General features: G+C 33.9%; 1 protein-coding gene across 1 annotated transcript in view; it reads right to left on the bottom strand.

Moving 5' to 3' along the window:
- Positions 1-11,344, bottom strand: part of LOC129217702 (peroxynitrite isomerase THAP4-like) — a 49,067-nt gene extending 37,723 nt beyond the window's left edge. Inside the window, exon 1 of the mRNA XM_054852039.1 lies at positions 11,210-11,344. Coding sequence (XP_054708014.1) covers positions 11,210-11,214 — 5 coding nt within the window. The 5' untranslated portion in view covers positions 11,215-11,344. The remainder of the gene's footprint in view (positions 1-11,209) is intronic.
- Between the last annotated feature and the right edge of the window lie 2,681 nt (positions 11,345-14,025).

The following is a 14,025-nucleotide window of genomic DNA, read 5'->3' as shown; positions in this document are numbered from 1 at the left end:
ATACTTATCATACAAAGCGGAAAATGTTTCACTCAACTGGAATTGATAATTAAACAATTCTCGAAATTCATTCTCTTAGAAACGGTTTATTGGATATAAAGTAAATATAAAATCAAAAACATATTTCACTTATTATTGAAATTTTTTTATATGCAATTTGATGACTAATGATACAATGAAAAATGTGGCGGTGACTATAAATAAACATTCATACACGAAATAATAGGCTACATTTTGTTGATGTGCGCCTAAAATCGATTGTACACGAGGAACTCTCCAGTTTATGCAGTCAATATGCATCACAGCTCACAAGATGAATATATACATATCATTACAAAGCGAAAATGTTTCACTCAACTGGAATTGATAGTTAAATAATTCTCGAAATTCATTTTCTTCAATAAAGAAACGGTGCATCCGTTATAAAGTAAATATAAAATCAGAAACATAATTAACTTAATACTGACATTTTTTTACATGCAATTTGACGACAAATGATAATGAATAAATTTGCGGTGATTATAAATAAACATTCATACTCGAAATAAATTGCTACATTTTGCCGAGGAGCGCCTCAGAGGGATTGTATACGAGGAACTCTGCAGTTTATGCAGTCAATATGCATCACAGCTCACAAGATGAATATATAAATATCATACAAAGCGAAAATGTTTCATTCAACTGGAATTGATAGTTAAATAATTCTCGAAATTCATTTTTTTCAATAAAGAAACGGTACATCCGATATAAAGTAAATATAAAATCAGAAACATAATTAACTTAATATTGACATTTTTTACATGCAATTTGATGACTAATGATAATGAATAAAGTTGCGGTGAGTATAAATAAATATTCATACACTAAATAAACGGCTACATTTTGTTGATGAGCGTCTCAAATCGATTGTACAAGAGGAACTCTGCAGTTTATGCAGTCGATATGCACCACAACTCACAAGATGAATATATACATATCATACAAAGAGGAAAATGCTTCACTCAACTGGAATTGATAGTTAAATAATTCTCGAAATTCATTTTCTTCAATAAAGAAACGGTACATCCGATATAAAGTAAATATAAAATCAAAAACAAAATTAACTTAATATTGACATTTTCTTTACATGCAATTTGATGACTAATGATAATGAATAAAGTTGCGGTGATTATAAATAAACATTCATACTCGAAATAAATTGCTACATTTTGCTGAGGAGCGCCTCAGAAGGATTGTACACGAGGAACTCTGCAGTTTATGCAGTCAATATGCATCACAGCTCACAAGCTGAATATATACATATCATTACAAAGCGAAAATGTTTCACTCAACTGGAATTGATAGTTAAATAATTCTCGAAATTCATTTTCTTCAATAAAGAAACGGTGCATCCGTTATAAAGTAAATATAAAATCAGAAACATAATTAACTTAATATTGACATTTTTTTACATGCAATTTGATGACTAATGATAATGAATCAAGTCAACAATGAAACTCGCGCCACGGTATGATCATTTGATAATATGTTTTGGTAACGTTTAACATGCAAGAAAAGGCTTTATTGTGACAAGGCTGAACTCGTTCCGGTAACTTAACTGTTTTACTGGTAAGACTGTGTCATTTCACGGGAATGAAGAAACGAAAAAATGGTCAACAATGAAAGCTACTTACTGGAGTTCAGGGTTAATCAACTGGAGTTAGGGTTAAAATTTCAACTATCAAAATATCACTGAACAGGCAGCAATTGCTTCGTTCAAATGCAGAAGCGATTTTCACCCGTCATCCCTTGACGGGCGACTTTCTAGTTGTAAATATAATACTTGTACAAAAATATGGGATGGGAGGAGTTTCTAAAATTTTAGTTTAGCAAACGGAATTTTAGACTATGTTTGGAATAATGAATTAGTTCAGGTCTCTTCGTCTTAGATTTTTCGAATTTGAAGGTTTAAAAGCGTGATTGTAAGTCTTTTTTTGTAACATAATGGAAAGGGGTCAATGACTCTCTCTTTGCCCCACATTTCCCTACATTATATATATGTATTTGTCGTATAGGTGTGCAATTGTGAAAGTTACTAGTGTAATTTTTTTTAAAGCCTTGATAATCTCGTTTTTTTTACCTTTCCAAGAGATTCACGGTTGTACTCAGGGCCGCCGAGAGCTAAGGCGTGCCCCAAACCAGTTTGGTCGCCGGGCCCCACTCCAGCCCTACAACTGGGCAAATTTATACTACTCCGATTCCGAGCCGGACCCGCGCAAGGGACGGATCCGTAGTTTCCGATTAGGCTGGCATGACCTCTCTTCGGCTCTGGTTGTACTGTATAGTGCTTACATACAGGAAGAAAGACGGAGCAGATCTAGCTTCTGATTTAGGTGGGGGGCTATTTCATTACTGCAATATGGGAACACAAATCAAGAGAATTGCGTCACGTCTATATCCGGAGAAAGAGAATTCAGCAGAGTGAGCTTAAACACAAAGTGACGTTTGCACAAAAATAGGGGTGGGCGTGTTCCCATTAGGGAGGGGTAAGTATAGGCACGGCAAAATAGTGGTTTTCAGCCCCCCCCCCCCCTTCCTTGTACGGGCCTCAGAAATTGCTTAGAATTATAATCCTCCTCTCTCCCTAAAAAAAAAAAAAAAAAAAAAAAAAAAAAAAGCAAAAGCTCAAAAGCACGCAAAACAGCGTTCCCGAAATTTAAACTGTCAAGTTGATGAAGAAATGATGACGTTTCGCATTCAGGGGCGACCCGATGGGAGGTCGCAGCAATATCCCAAAAACTCCTTATTCGGTAAATTTTGCTGACGATTCAAAAGAGTTAGAGCTTACATTTCAACATATTCTTTTTTCTCTTTTTAAATTCTAAAAATTGTTTTTTAATGAAACCTAACATTCCTGCTTATTAGATGTTATGTGCGTATGTATGATATGCGTGTAAGCTCGTGTTTTATCATTCGATAAAATTAGAATTTTCCTTTCCCCAAAAATTTTATTTCGATGCTCCTCTGTTTACATTATTTAATTTTGTACATCGGAGGGGGGGGGGGTCAAGTAGGGGAGACCGGGGTTAGTTGGTACAATATTTTTCAATATTTTTTTACGCTAAACTATTTCAAGTATTTACATGTGTGAAACTCTAAAATGCATCTAGATTGTTTAACATTTATAACATATTTTTAAAAAAGTGATTAGAAGCCACTTCTCCAAAATATTTCAAATCTTTTGGATATATACATTGTAAGAACTTATCCCACCACGGTGCTTGTTGTTGGTTAGTTGTTACATGAGATATATATATATATATATATATGTGATAAAATGAAGTTTACACATTTTGTGGTTTATTCTGTTACACTTTTAAAAATTCTTAACCACGCAAAAACTTTTTTCTTTACAGATTTACTTCATTAATGACTTATTCTGATAGACTATTATCATCATCATCATTGACCACGCGCGCGCGAATCACAGTTTTTACAAGCATATAATTTATCAAGCTTAGCACATCGGTCATGTGCCCATTCGTCACGTTACAACTCCACCTAGTATAATTGAATATCTCTTCGTTTTTCAGGACTTGAATTTCAAAAGAGTTTTTGGGGAGAGCTCCAGAACTGCCCTGCCCGTAAAATTATCGGAGTCAGTTTGAAACTGCGTTTTTAGAAATTAAATTTGGAAAAATGGGCTTAGAGAGATGGATTTCGCTCTATTTAAAAAAAAAAAAAATCAATCCGGGCCAACTTCAAAAAGTCCTATTCCTCTCATTACACTAACTTTAACAAATATAGCCTGTAATGGCATTTTTAAAATTTCAATTTCTAAAAATTTCCGCAGAAGGGCTCCGAATTCTTCCTCCCCGTGGCATCGCCAGAGGCCGTCTAAAACTGCGTTCTTAGGACTGCAATTACAAAAAAAATCTGGGGGAGGACCACCGATCTATTCTCCCACCAGAAGCGAGATTTTTTAAGAATGCCCGTCAAAAACTATTTTTTGGTTGCGGCACTGTATGACAGTATAAAGAGGACTAACAGTATGAAGTCCTTTCCACGCATCGAAAAAATGAAAAGATAAGGGCACTGTTACTCCCCCCTCAAAACAATAAAATTACAAAAAAAAGTGGGAGGGGGAGCTATTCTTGGTTGTTTGGCCCCCCTCCAAAATAAAAACATATATACGCCACTGCAATATGTATATTCATTTGCAATTATCAACTAATACAGCATGGTTATCTATTTATTTATTTTTTTCCATGGCCCTATAGTTTCATAAAACATGTTTTCTATCATTCTTTGAAGTTTTAAAGCATTTCCTTGTAATGGCACGCAGATGAATTACTGAAACATGATATAGACTTGAGTTAGATATAATGATGAAATGTAATGATGAAAAATGGGGAGATAAAGAGTAACCGAGATTTTTCTCGAATGCTACGCATGTTAGTATGTTTCACATAAGACAGCATCTTTATTTTCAGAAGGAAAAAAAAAACTTTTTTGCTGTTTCACTGTTTGCTCAAAAAGACATTTTGAATTTAGAAGGAAAAAAAAACACGGTTACATTCCGAATGAATTCTGTTACTTTTTGAAAAAAAGTTACGTTTACGTGCTCTTTTGATCAAAACTGTGTTTTGGAATCAAACCTAGCTTAATTCTTTAATATCTATATCGCTGAATCTTTGATGAGCACTGAACTTTAATGTCTTGTGCGTTAACCATTTTATCAGTCGCCATCTTCATTTATAGCAGCATCTTTATCCTATTATTTTTTTTATCTACGAATCAACGATTTGAATAATTTACTCTGTTATTACGTTAACTCACTTGTGTTCTTACAATTCCTCACTGTTCAATGGTATTTCATTAGTAAATTGTAACTGGAATACATTGCAAAGAGTCTAAAGTTTCCGCTTTTGAAAACTGCATATTTGAAAAAAAAAATGTTTAAAAAATTTTTGATGACTCTTTTTTGTTCTTCGGTTTTTAATTTAGCATGTTTCCTTTATTTAAAAGCAATCAGCCTTTTTCGTTCGTCATTCATTTTTATTTATTTTCGAGACTTAATATTAACAGAAAACAATTTTAAATATTAATAATGTAAAAAAGAAAATAAACGTCAATCACTCAAGAAACCAGCACTGAATAAACTTAAGTATAACACTAAAATCCTTGTCAAACTCCAATCTTGTTGCGACTTCTGGATAAACGCAACGACACTTTCTGAAATTGACACCCTCTTTTCGTCTTCACTTACTGTTTTACGCTGATCAATTACCATGATTGAAACACATTTGATTTTCATAAGATGTGTGAAAGTAATCATTATTAAATGACAAGAAAAAATTGTAACTTTGAAAAATGAAAAAATGCTAATATTTTTCTTTTAAGAACAAAAAAAAAAAAAAAAAAGAATTAAAAAAAAATGTGGTTAAAGCAAAATTTGCGGCCCCTGAAAATTTTGGCGTACTTAGGTCTATTGGGAAATTGGGCCCTGGTGTCAATACCTTTCAGAAAAACTAATTCCCACAAATGCATCCATCACAAATCGCGTGGAAGCTAAAATTTGACCATTTGTTGCTCTTCAACTATATCCTGAGAAATGTTGAAAGAGCAAACCGGTCTTCGGCTTTGCATTTGCCTGAAGGGAGAGGGGTTCGGTTCCGGTGACAGCTATTAACGCCTAATTACTCCCCTCTGTGTGAAGCTGTTTAGAGAGGGCCTTTATTTTTTCCCCCCTATAAACCGAGTGAAAATCCGCGCCATCTACATTTGAAAGTTAGCAAATGAAACTAGAAAACTCTCCCTTAACGTCGTCAAATAGATCTAGGAGGAAAAAGTTGAGAAATGCTTGTCAAATGAATGTCAGCCGCATTTCTTCGTATTTTTTTATGCACATAGCAAAGATTCGCAGAACATATTTTGGTCATGTATTTTTTTTTTTTTTTGTAATTAATGTTAATAATGTTATTAATTTTTGCAAAGGTTCCAGTCGGGAGGGGGGGGGGGGGTAGGCTGGAATCGAAAAAAAATTTTTTTTAGCAGACATTTCCGAGGAAAGCTTTCCTCGGATGAATCTTCATCCAAAAGCTCACATTTCTTTGCAATGAAAAAGGTGTTCCTTGTAAGATCAAAACAGGTGTCTGCAGTAATATGCAATTTTTGTGCATCAAAACGCTGGCACATCATTCATTTAAAACGTTGCTATTTCAATTTTTACTTTTCAAGCACAAAAATATTTATTCAACTTTAACTCGCAGGACTAACCCCCTTACCTAACTAACAAGTTCGAGCCTTTTTTTTTTAACCGTCTCAGTATATGTTTTCAAGTGGCAAATGTTCTTTTAGTAAACTAAAACTCATAAAAACCTGTTTCAGGTCGACTGTAAATTAAGAAAGACTTACATTTTTTGGCCATAATTCCTATCGAAAATGAAATACCGAAGACCGTTGGTTTTCAAGAATCTAATAAACTGTTTGCATCTGCTAAAACAAGAGAAAAATGTATTTTAAGTTTCATTCGGAGAAGTTCGTATGCCTCAAAAGAATATGTTTATTGAAAATGTTAAATGCTCAACAATAACAAAAATGTATTTCTGGAATATTTGGATACTATACTCTTATTAATACGAATAAAAGGCTTTCCTTTTAACAAAAAACTGCATAAGTTGATGTAAAATATCATTATGTTTTCTGCATCAGCATTTAGAATTAATTTTGAATTTATAATTTTTTGGATGATGTAGAATAATAGCACCAGTAACAGACATGCTTAAGACATTGCTCTCAGTTAAGCTCAATTTTCTGAGACTTTTAATATATTTAGACTTTTTAACCTATTTTTATCTCATGCAACTATGTCTCATCTAACGTTTGGCTGCTCTTGGATCCTCTGAATGAGTTAATTCTATTTTTACTTGCTCAATTTTGAAAAAAAGGTTCGACCCCCCAGTAACAGACATCGAAAAATCTGATGATACCCAGCAACAGGTAGGATGAGGAACGAATGAGTAATGGACAGAATTCCCCTTTTCTATTCAAAATGTGCAAAAGTTCTTAATTTTTAGAACTAAAGCCATATTTAATTCAAATGACCATGAAACACCGGCTGACCTCGTGGTGGCTGTTCCTAACCTTCTACCACTGACTTGCAAATACCAACTGATTCATAAACATCCCTCTGAAAACACTAGATGGTTGGGCCACAGCTACATCAGTGTTACCCACCTAAAATTCTTATTATTTAAATCCAAACTTGTGACAGTCTGGAACTGGACCCTTGTCTGTTACTGGTGCGTTACCCTATGATTAAAATTAAATGAAAATTATTCACATAAAAATTTGAAAAAAAAAAAAAGTTTTGCATGGTTTTTGAAAAGCTGCATTGTTGAGTAAAAAATATACGACTGTTCTAGGAAGACGACTCAAGAAAAAAACATTAAAAAAAAATAAGTCTCCGAAAATAGGGAAGTTTTCGATTTTTCAATTTTATTTTTATATGATAGAGTAACATGTATGAACATCATAGGTGAAAAAAATTTTGCGATACGATAAGTAGTTTTTTTAATTAATTTTTAAAGTTCAAGCGTTGTGACGTCAAATGGCACAGGAAGTGACATCATGCGCTCTTCCGCCGCGGGAGAAGACGAAGGACGTGCAGTTGGCTTCGAAGACGAATCGTAAGGCTTACCTCCTCGCATTGAACTCCTCGCGTTTCTTTAAGATTAAACCTCTCATCCTCTCGAAAATATTCAGGGTTGGAAAAAACCCGGGTTTTTTTAAAAAAGCCCATGGACCCAGGGTTTTTTAAAATAAAACCCAAAAAACCCAACTAAAGTTGGGTTTTTAAAAGAAATGTTTTTTTTTTTTTTTTTTTTTTGTCTTTTTTTAGGGAAAATGTGGGGATACTTGTAGCATATTGTTGCGTAAGTGTATAGACAAAGTGCAAAAATTGTCTTCGGGTAAAAAAAGCTGGAAAACTAGTTAAAATTCAGCATATTCTGAAGAAAAGTATAAAAGACTACAAAACCCAAGAATGGTGAAGTTTCAGATTTTTTTTAGTTTTCATTATTACCAACAGTTAAGGCAAAGTTACTTCTCGAGTGATAAAATCTATTGTTCGTTTTTAATTACTACATTTTTTTTTTTTTGCATTTTACTTTATTGTATATCATTTTGTTATGCAAAACTACTGTAGAACCTCAAGTAGTTTAAATCAGTTTTTACTGAATTCCAGCTTAATCAACACATTTCTTTGAATTGAATGTAGCCTGTTTTTCTACTTCAGTGTACAGAGTAAGAAATATTAAACTTCTTCGAAGATAATGAAAATACTGTACATCCTGTTCTGTTTTCTGTTGACCGTTTGAAAAATCTGTTAATTTCTAAAAATATACCTTGTGTTTATTCGAGATTTGTGACGTGTTGGTTTGCAGAAAATAATTCACCTGAAAGCCTTTTAACTAGAGTAGTTTCCTCTGTACAATCTACAAATATTGAGAAAATCAGACGAGACAGGACTCAGTCAAGATAATTTGAGTTATTTACTGACCAGTTAAAGAAAAAAGTTAAATATATTTATTTAAAATCTTTGAAGTACTTTTTTAATGCTGTTAAGTGTTAAGAAATACTATTAAAGTTCAAAATTCATTTTTTGTGTTCATTGTCTGTGATGAAGAACAAATAAAAAAGAAATTTAAATTATGAAAGTATTTAAATTAATTTTTTTTTTAACTTCTCAGAAAATTTAAAAAAACCCAAAAAGTGGGCTAAATAATGGGTTTTTTTAATGGGTTTTTTCAAAAAAAAAAACCCATTGGGTCCAATTCGGCCAACCCTGGAAATATTCGAATACCATCATTGATGTTACTTGAGGAAGATTATTAGATTGTGCTTTAACGAATCCGGCCTCCATAGTGTGTTCAAAAGGGTTATTGAATTTCTAAAAAATAAAAATATCAGCGCGCTCAAAATGTCCGTAGCGAAAACAAGGGATCTTCGGCGGAAGGCTGCCCATTAGTGTCCTGTGACGTAAGCTCGTCACGTTTCAGAAAAGCGCACTTTTGGGCGTGGATTTTTGAAAATTCATTAAAAATCAATCACGGTGTTTTAAAATTCGGCGATGGTGAGTTTTTTAGTTTGAGGGTCAATTAACAATATCCAATAGTCAAAATATGAACATTTAATAGGTTGCAACTTCCCTATTGTGCTAAGGGCGCCGTTTTCAGTCTTGCTCAGAGCGCCAAAACGCCTTCAGCCGGCACTAAAGTAAAATTAGTTTAGGAACACGATAATATTCGAAAAAATTGTTTTACACATCGCTGCTAAAAACCATAAAAACTGCCTTACTTATACAGTCGAGTCCCGACTTACGCGAGGGATGCGTTCCAAGACTCCTCGCGTAAGTCTGAATTTCGCGTTGTGGGAAAATATATGTATGCATGTTTTTTAGAAGCATACCAAATTCTTTTAGACACTTATAAACACCCCTCAAACTGTTTTAAAGCATTCCTGAACTATGCACGAAAGTTTATTACATAAAGAACTGAATTTTTACTGCATTTAAAAATAAAAACTTTTATTCAACATGAATAAAATATGAACTAATTTTGTTTAATGTTCAAGCGTATCGTGAATCTTAGTTTTTTTTATTTTTTTAATCATAAACTTTCTCTTTCTTCCCATCATTACAAATTTTAGGTGAAGGTACCTCTAAGGTGCCATTATATTTCATAAACTTTAATATTTAGAATGAAAATAAATTTAGAATGAAAGAAATGAAATGCTGAGTGATTATGTGATGCACTAACAACGTGATGCGTAAACTAGTTTGGGGTGGGAATTTTCGTTGTCAGTGATGCTTAAAGGGATATGATAACATTACCGAAATCAGTATTTAGTAGCCAATAACGAAGCCGATACTTCCTTCCAAAAATTTCGTGTTGTGAACGAAAAATTCGCATTGGCTCTAAAATTCGTTACTCCAGAAAAATTCGCGTTATAGCCATTTCGCGTAAGTCGAATCGCATTGTAGCGGAAGTCGACTGTATACCAAATCCTCACTTATGAAAAAAATGATGTTCAACATTCACTTGTTCACACTTTGCATCGATTCTATAGACATTTTTTGTCATAATAAATGTATTTATTCTTTGGAAATTGTTGCGTTATTAAAGAAAAATGTAATATTTTAAAAATTTACTAGATCTCTAGATCTGTTTGAACTTTAAGACAGTTGAGACACCCCTAGAAATTGTCCAAATGAAAAGAAATTTTGCACAGCCAGTTCTTTTGGTCATTGAAACAAGATAAGACGGTGGGATCAATGAAATTTTAACTTTTGCAAAAAGCCCTGCAGCTAATGGCCACCCTAATGTGCAACTCATATACACGTGACTTTCATTTCTTAAAATCATAAAATGTTTTAACGAATTATAGTTTTCATAATGGCATTTAGAACCTTTTCTACTCCTATATCTATAAATATAGAAAATGCACTTTCAAAGTTGACGAAGTTTAGTGGTTTTGTAGGTATTTAAACTAAAATTGCAATAACAATAACTAAAGAGAATGTAAAAGGAAGAAAATGTTCTACATTCGAACGAAGCAATGGGGTTGTTTCCTTCAGTCAGAAGTAGTACTTTTTGCCACTGAAATTTAGAGAATAAGCAAAAAAAAAAAAAACATGTACCAAGAAAATACTTACATTTTCCCAACAGTTATTTTTTAATTAATTTTTTAAAATGTCCGATTTTTTAAACAAGGCGTGGTCTTGATGACATCACAAATGATGCACTTCGCCGCATCTTTCTATCGCGATTCCACGTTATAATAATCATGAAGCCAATTAAAATTGCGCTCTACGCTTGCTATCAACCATTTGTTACCAGTACATGTGAGTAAAGAAGCGAATTAAATATTGTGTGCTCTGGGATATCAATGAATGACATTTCATCATTTGTGATGTCATCGGTCAGAAGCATAAACAATGAAAGCGCACCGATTTAAGTATTTTTTTTAAATATTAAACTTAAACAATTTATTTAAAAAATGGTCAGATCCTATGTTTTTAAGCATGTTCTTTCAGAAAATAACGCTTTTAAAATTTCGGAAACGACCCCATTAGGACCAGACCCACCCGTCTCAGATAACCGGCGCTTTACTACAGAAAAATTTACCGCAATAGGGAGACAAAGTACATTGGATAACGATACATTACCTCATTTTTTTTCCTCGGCAAGGGTTTGGTAGCACAGCACGAAATGTTTTACTCCTCCTGTTGCGAGTAACAGCTTTTATTTCACTCAACGAGCTAAGATAAGTAGGAAAGGCGATAAAATTGCGAGAGTCAATTGTAACGAGTGTAGATGCGTTGAGAGTGCAAGGACAGGTTACGCCGGTTACATCATTCAGGGTTAGACGTCACATTAAAAAAACAAATAATCTCAGAACAAGAACTCTTGACGCAGCGTGGCATATTCAAATAAAAAACACTGACCAGTGTTGAAATGTTCTTTTTTTTTTCATACTGGAAAGCAAGGGAGGCGGGGGGGGGGGAGTTAAACCGTCGCGCTTTGTTTATTAATGGGTATGAGGAGTAGGGGGTCTCCAGGAAAAAGGATTGAAGGTTATGCAATATATTTTAGTGAACTTACTTGGGTCATTCTCCAGTAAAAAAAAAAAAAAAAACTTTTGAACGCAAATATTTTTCAATTTCAAAACCTTTTGCTTTCTTTCTTTTTTTTTTTTTTTTTTGAGCAATCACGATTGCTTATTGTTCTCACTTGACTGTTTTGATGTCCTTTGATTTTATTTTCCCACTGCCACCCTCTGCAGCATCACCGTCGACCGGCTCCTCACGACGCTGCTCCTACAGCGAAAGCCGTATCTAGGTTGCATCCATGTCCTACACACACGCGCATACATACACAACTACACACACACACACACGCACATACACACACACACACAAAAACATACACACACATACACATGCACACACAAACAAACACATACACACACATACAAACAACTACCCACACATTCATGCCTGCACACAGACACAAACACATATGCTTACACACACATACACACGCACATACACACACACACAAAAACATACACACACATACACATGCACACACAAACAAACACATACACACACATACAAACAACTACCCACACATTCATGCCTGCACACAGACACAAACACATATGCTTACACACACATACACAGACCCCCTCCCCCCACATACACACACATTCATACACACAACTACTCACACACGTATGCCTACACACAGACAAAAACACACATGCCTAACACATGACTCTTAAATGAAAGTGTTACCAACTAGAAGTTACCAAAAACAATGTCCCAGCTAAGTTCCAATTATTTTACTCATAAATAAAAATAATAATAATAAAATAATGCCTTTTTCACGGAAAAAATGTTTAAAAAATGAGGCCAATTTATTACTAAAGTAGTAATTTTGTTAGTTATGCAAACAATGAGATATTTTAATGATTAGTGGGAATCTAATATTATGCTATCCTAATTAAAGTACGACTTAATTAGAAGTTATCCTTTTAGTTCAAATGTGTGCAAAAAAATAGTATTTAGTAAATTTGAGAATATACTGGCAATTTATAATTTTGGTAGAATGCCTACGATTGATGTATTTCCCTTCCATCAGTTATTTTCACCTGAAAAATAACGACATTCATAAGGCCTGTCACGGAGGTGAGGAATTTTCCATTAATATAGGCATAATGGATTCATTTCCCAAGGAAATATTTTGTTTCTTCGTTGCTACAATCTGCACATGTTAAGCATGTGAAAACATGTTCACTTCTTTTTTACTTCTTTTTACAAAAAAGGAAGTACTGTATTCGCAAAAAAAATTTCACTCAAAAATCGGACTTAATTTCCATTTTGCTCACACCCGAATGAATGTTGCGATTTTTTTTCGACTTGACCACACGTGGATACATGCCTAGGAACGTACAGACACCCGAAATATCCATTTTGACGATCCCCGAGTTAATTACAACGAGTTTTCTCGTGACGTCCGTATGTACGTATGTATGTGCGTATGTGTGTAGGTATCTCGCATAACTCAAAAATGGTATGTCCTAGAAAGCTGAAATTTGGTACGTAGACTCTTACTGGGGTCTAGTTGTGCACCATCCTTTTTGGTTGCATTTGGATGTTCCTAAGGGGGAGTCTTTTGCCCCTTTTTGTGGGGAAATCATTGTTAATTTCAATGTAAACTCAAGTTGTGTTATAACTTGTCGGACACTTGGCGATATATCGCCAGTCTTTTATTCGCCTTTTCAACTTGGCGAAATATTTGGCGATTTTTTTTTAATTTTTAAGTCTGGTTTTAATTCGGCCAATGCTAGTGATATTTCAAGAGTTACCCACTGAATCACATTAAAATTGCCAATAGTGAGGAAATAAATCTGTGTAAAACGTTTTTTTTTTTTTTTTTTTGCTTCGGTTCGCAAGAAACTAGGGGTGAAAAAATTTAATGTTTCCTTGCTTACTCCAAAATGCTATTATCATTAAATTGGCGTAAAAGGAAGTCATGTGATGCACACATCAGCTCGTTTACATTAATTTACATCCCTGAAATTCAAGTTCACGGAGGTGAGAAGTCATACTAACCGCAGTTAGTTTTTAAAGCAAAATCCATCTTCTTGTTTTTCGACAAAAATCTCAAAACTTTTTTTATGACTGAAAATAAACAAGGGGGCTCCCTTGTATCATGGAAAATAAAATTTGATGTCTTTACTGCCACGTGTTAATGAGGGATGACATTTTGTGTTTTAGGTAACGGAATTGAGAATCGTTTTGTGTGACATGACTCTTTATCCTACTAAAACAAACTAAAACACAATATTAAAAAAATAAATATACTTAATTAATTAGTATTGGAGACACTTGGTGAAAAGAATAATCTTTACTAATAATAAAGCAGAAAGTCTCTCTGTCCGGAGGATGTCTGGATGTCTGGATGTCTGTAGGATGTC

Source organism: Uloborus diversus, chromosome 2 (genome assembly GCF_026930045.1).
Source record: "Uloborus diversus isolate 005 chromosome 2, Udiv.v.3.1, whole genome shotgun sequence".
Taxonomy (NCBI): Eukaryota; Metazoa; Arthropoda; class Arachnida; order Araneae; family Uloboridae; genus Uloborus; species Uloborus diversus.
This window is presented reverse-complemented; position numbering and strand designations above follow the sequence as displayed.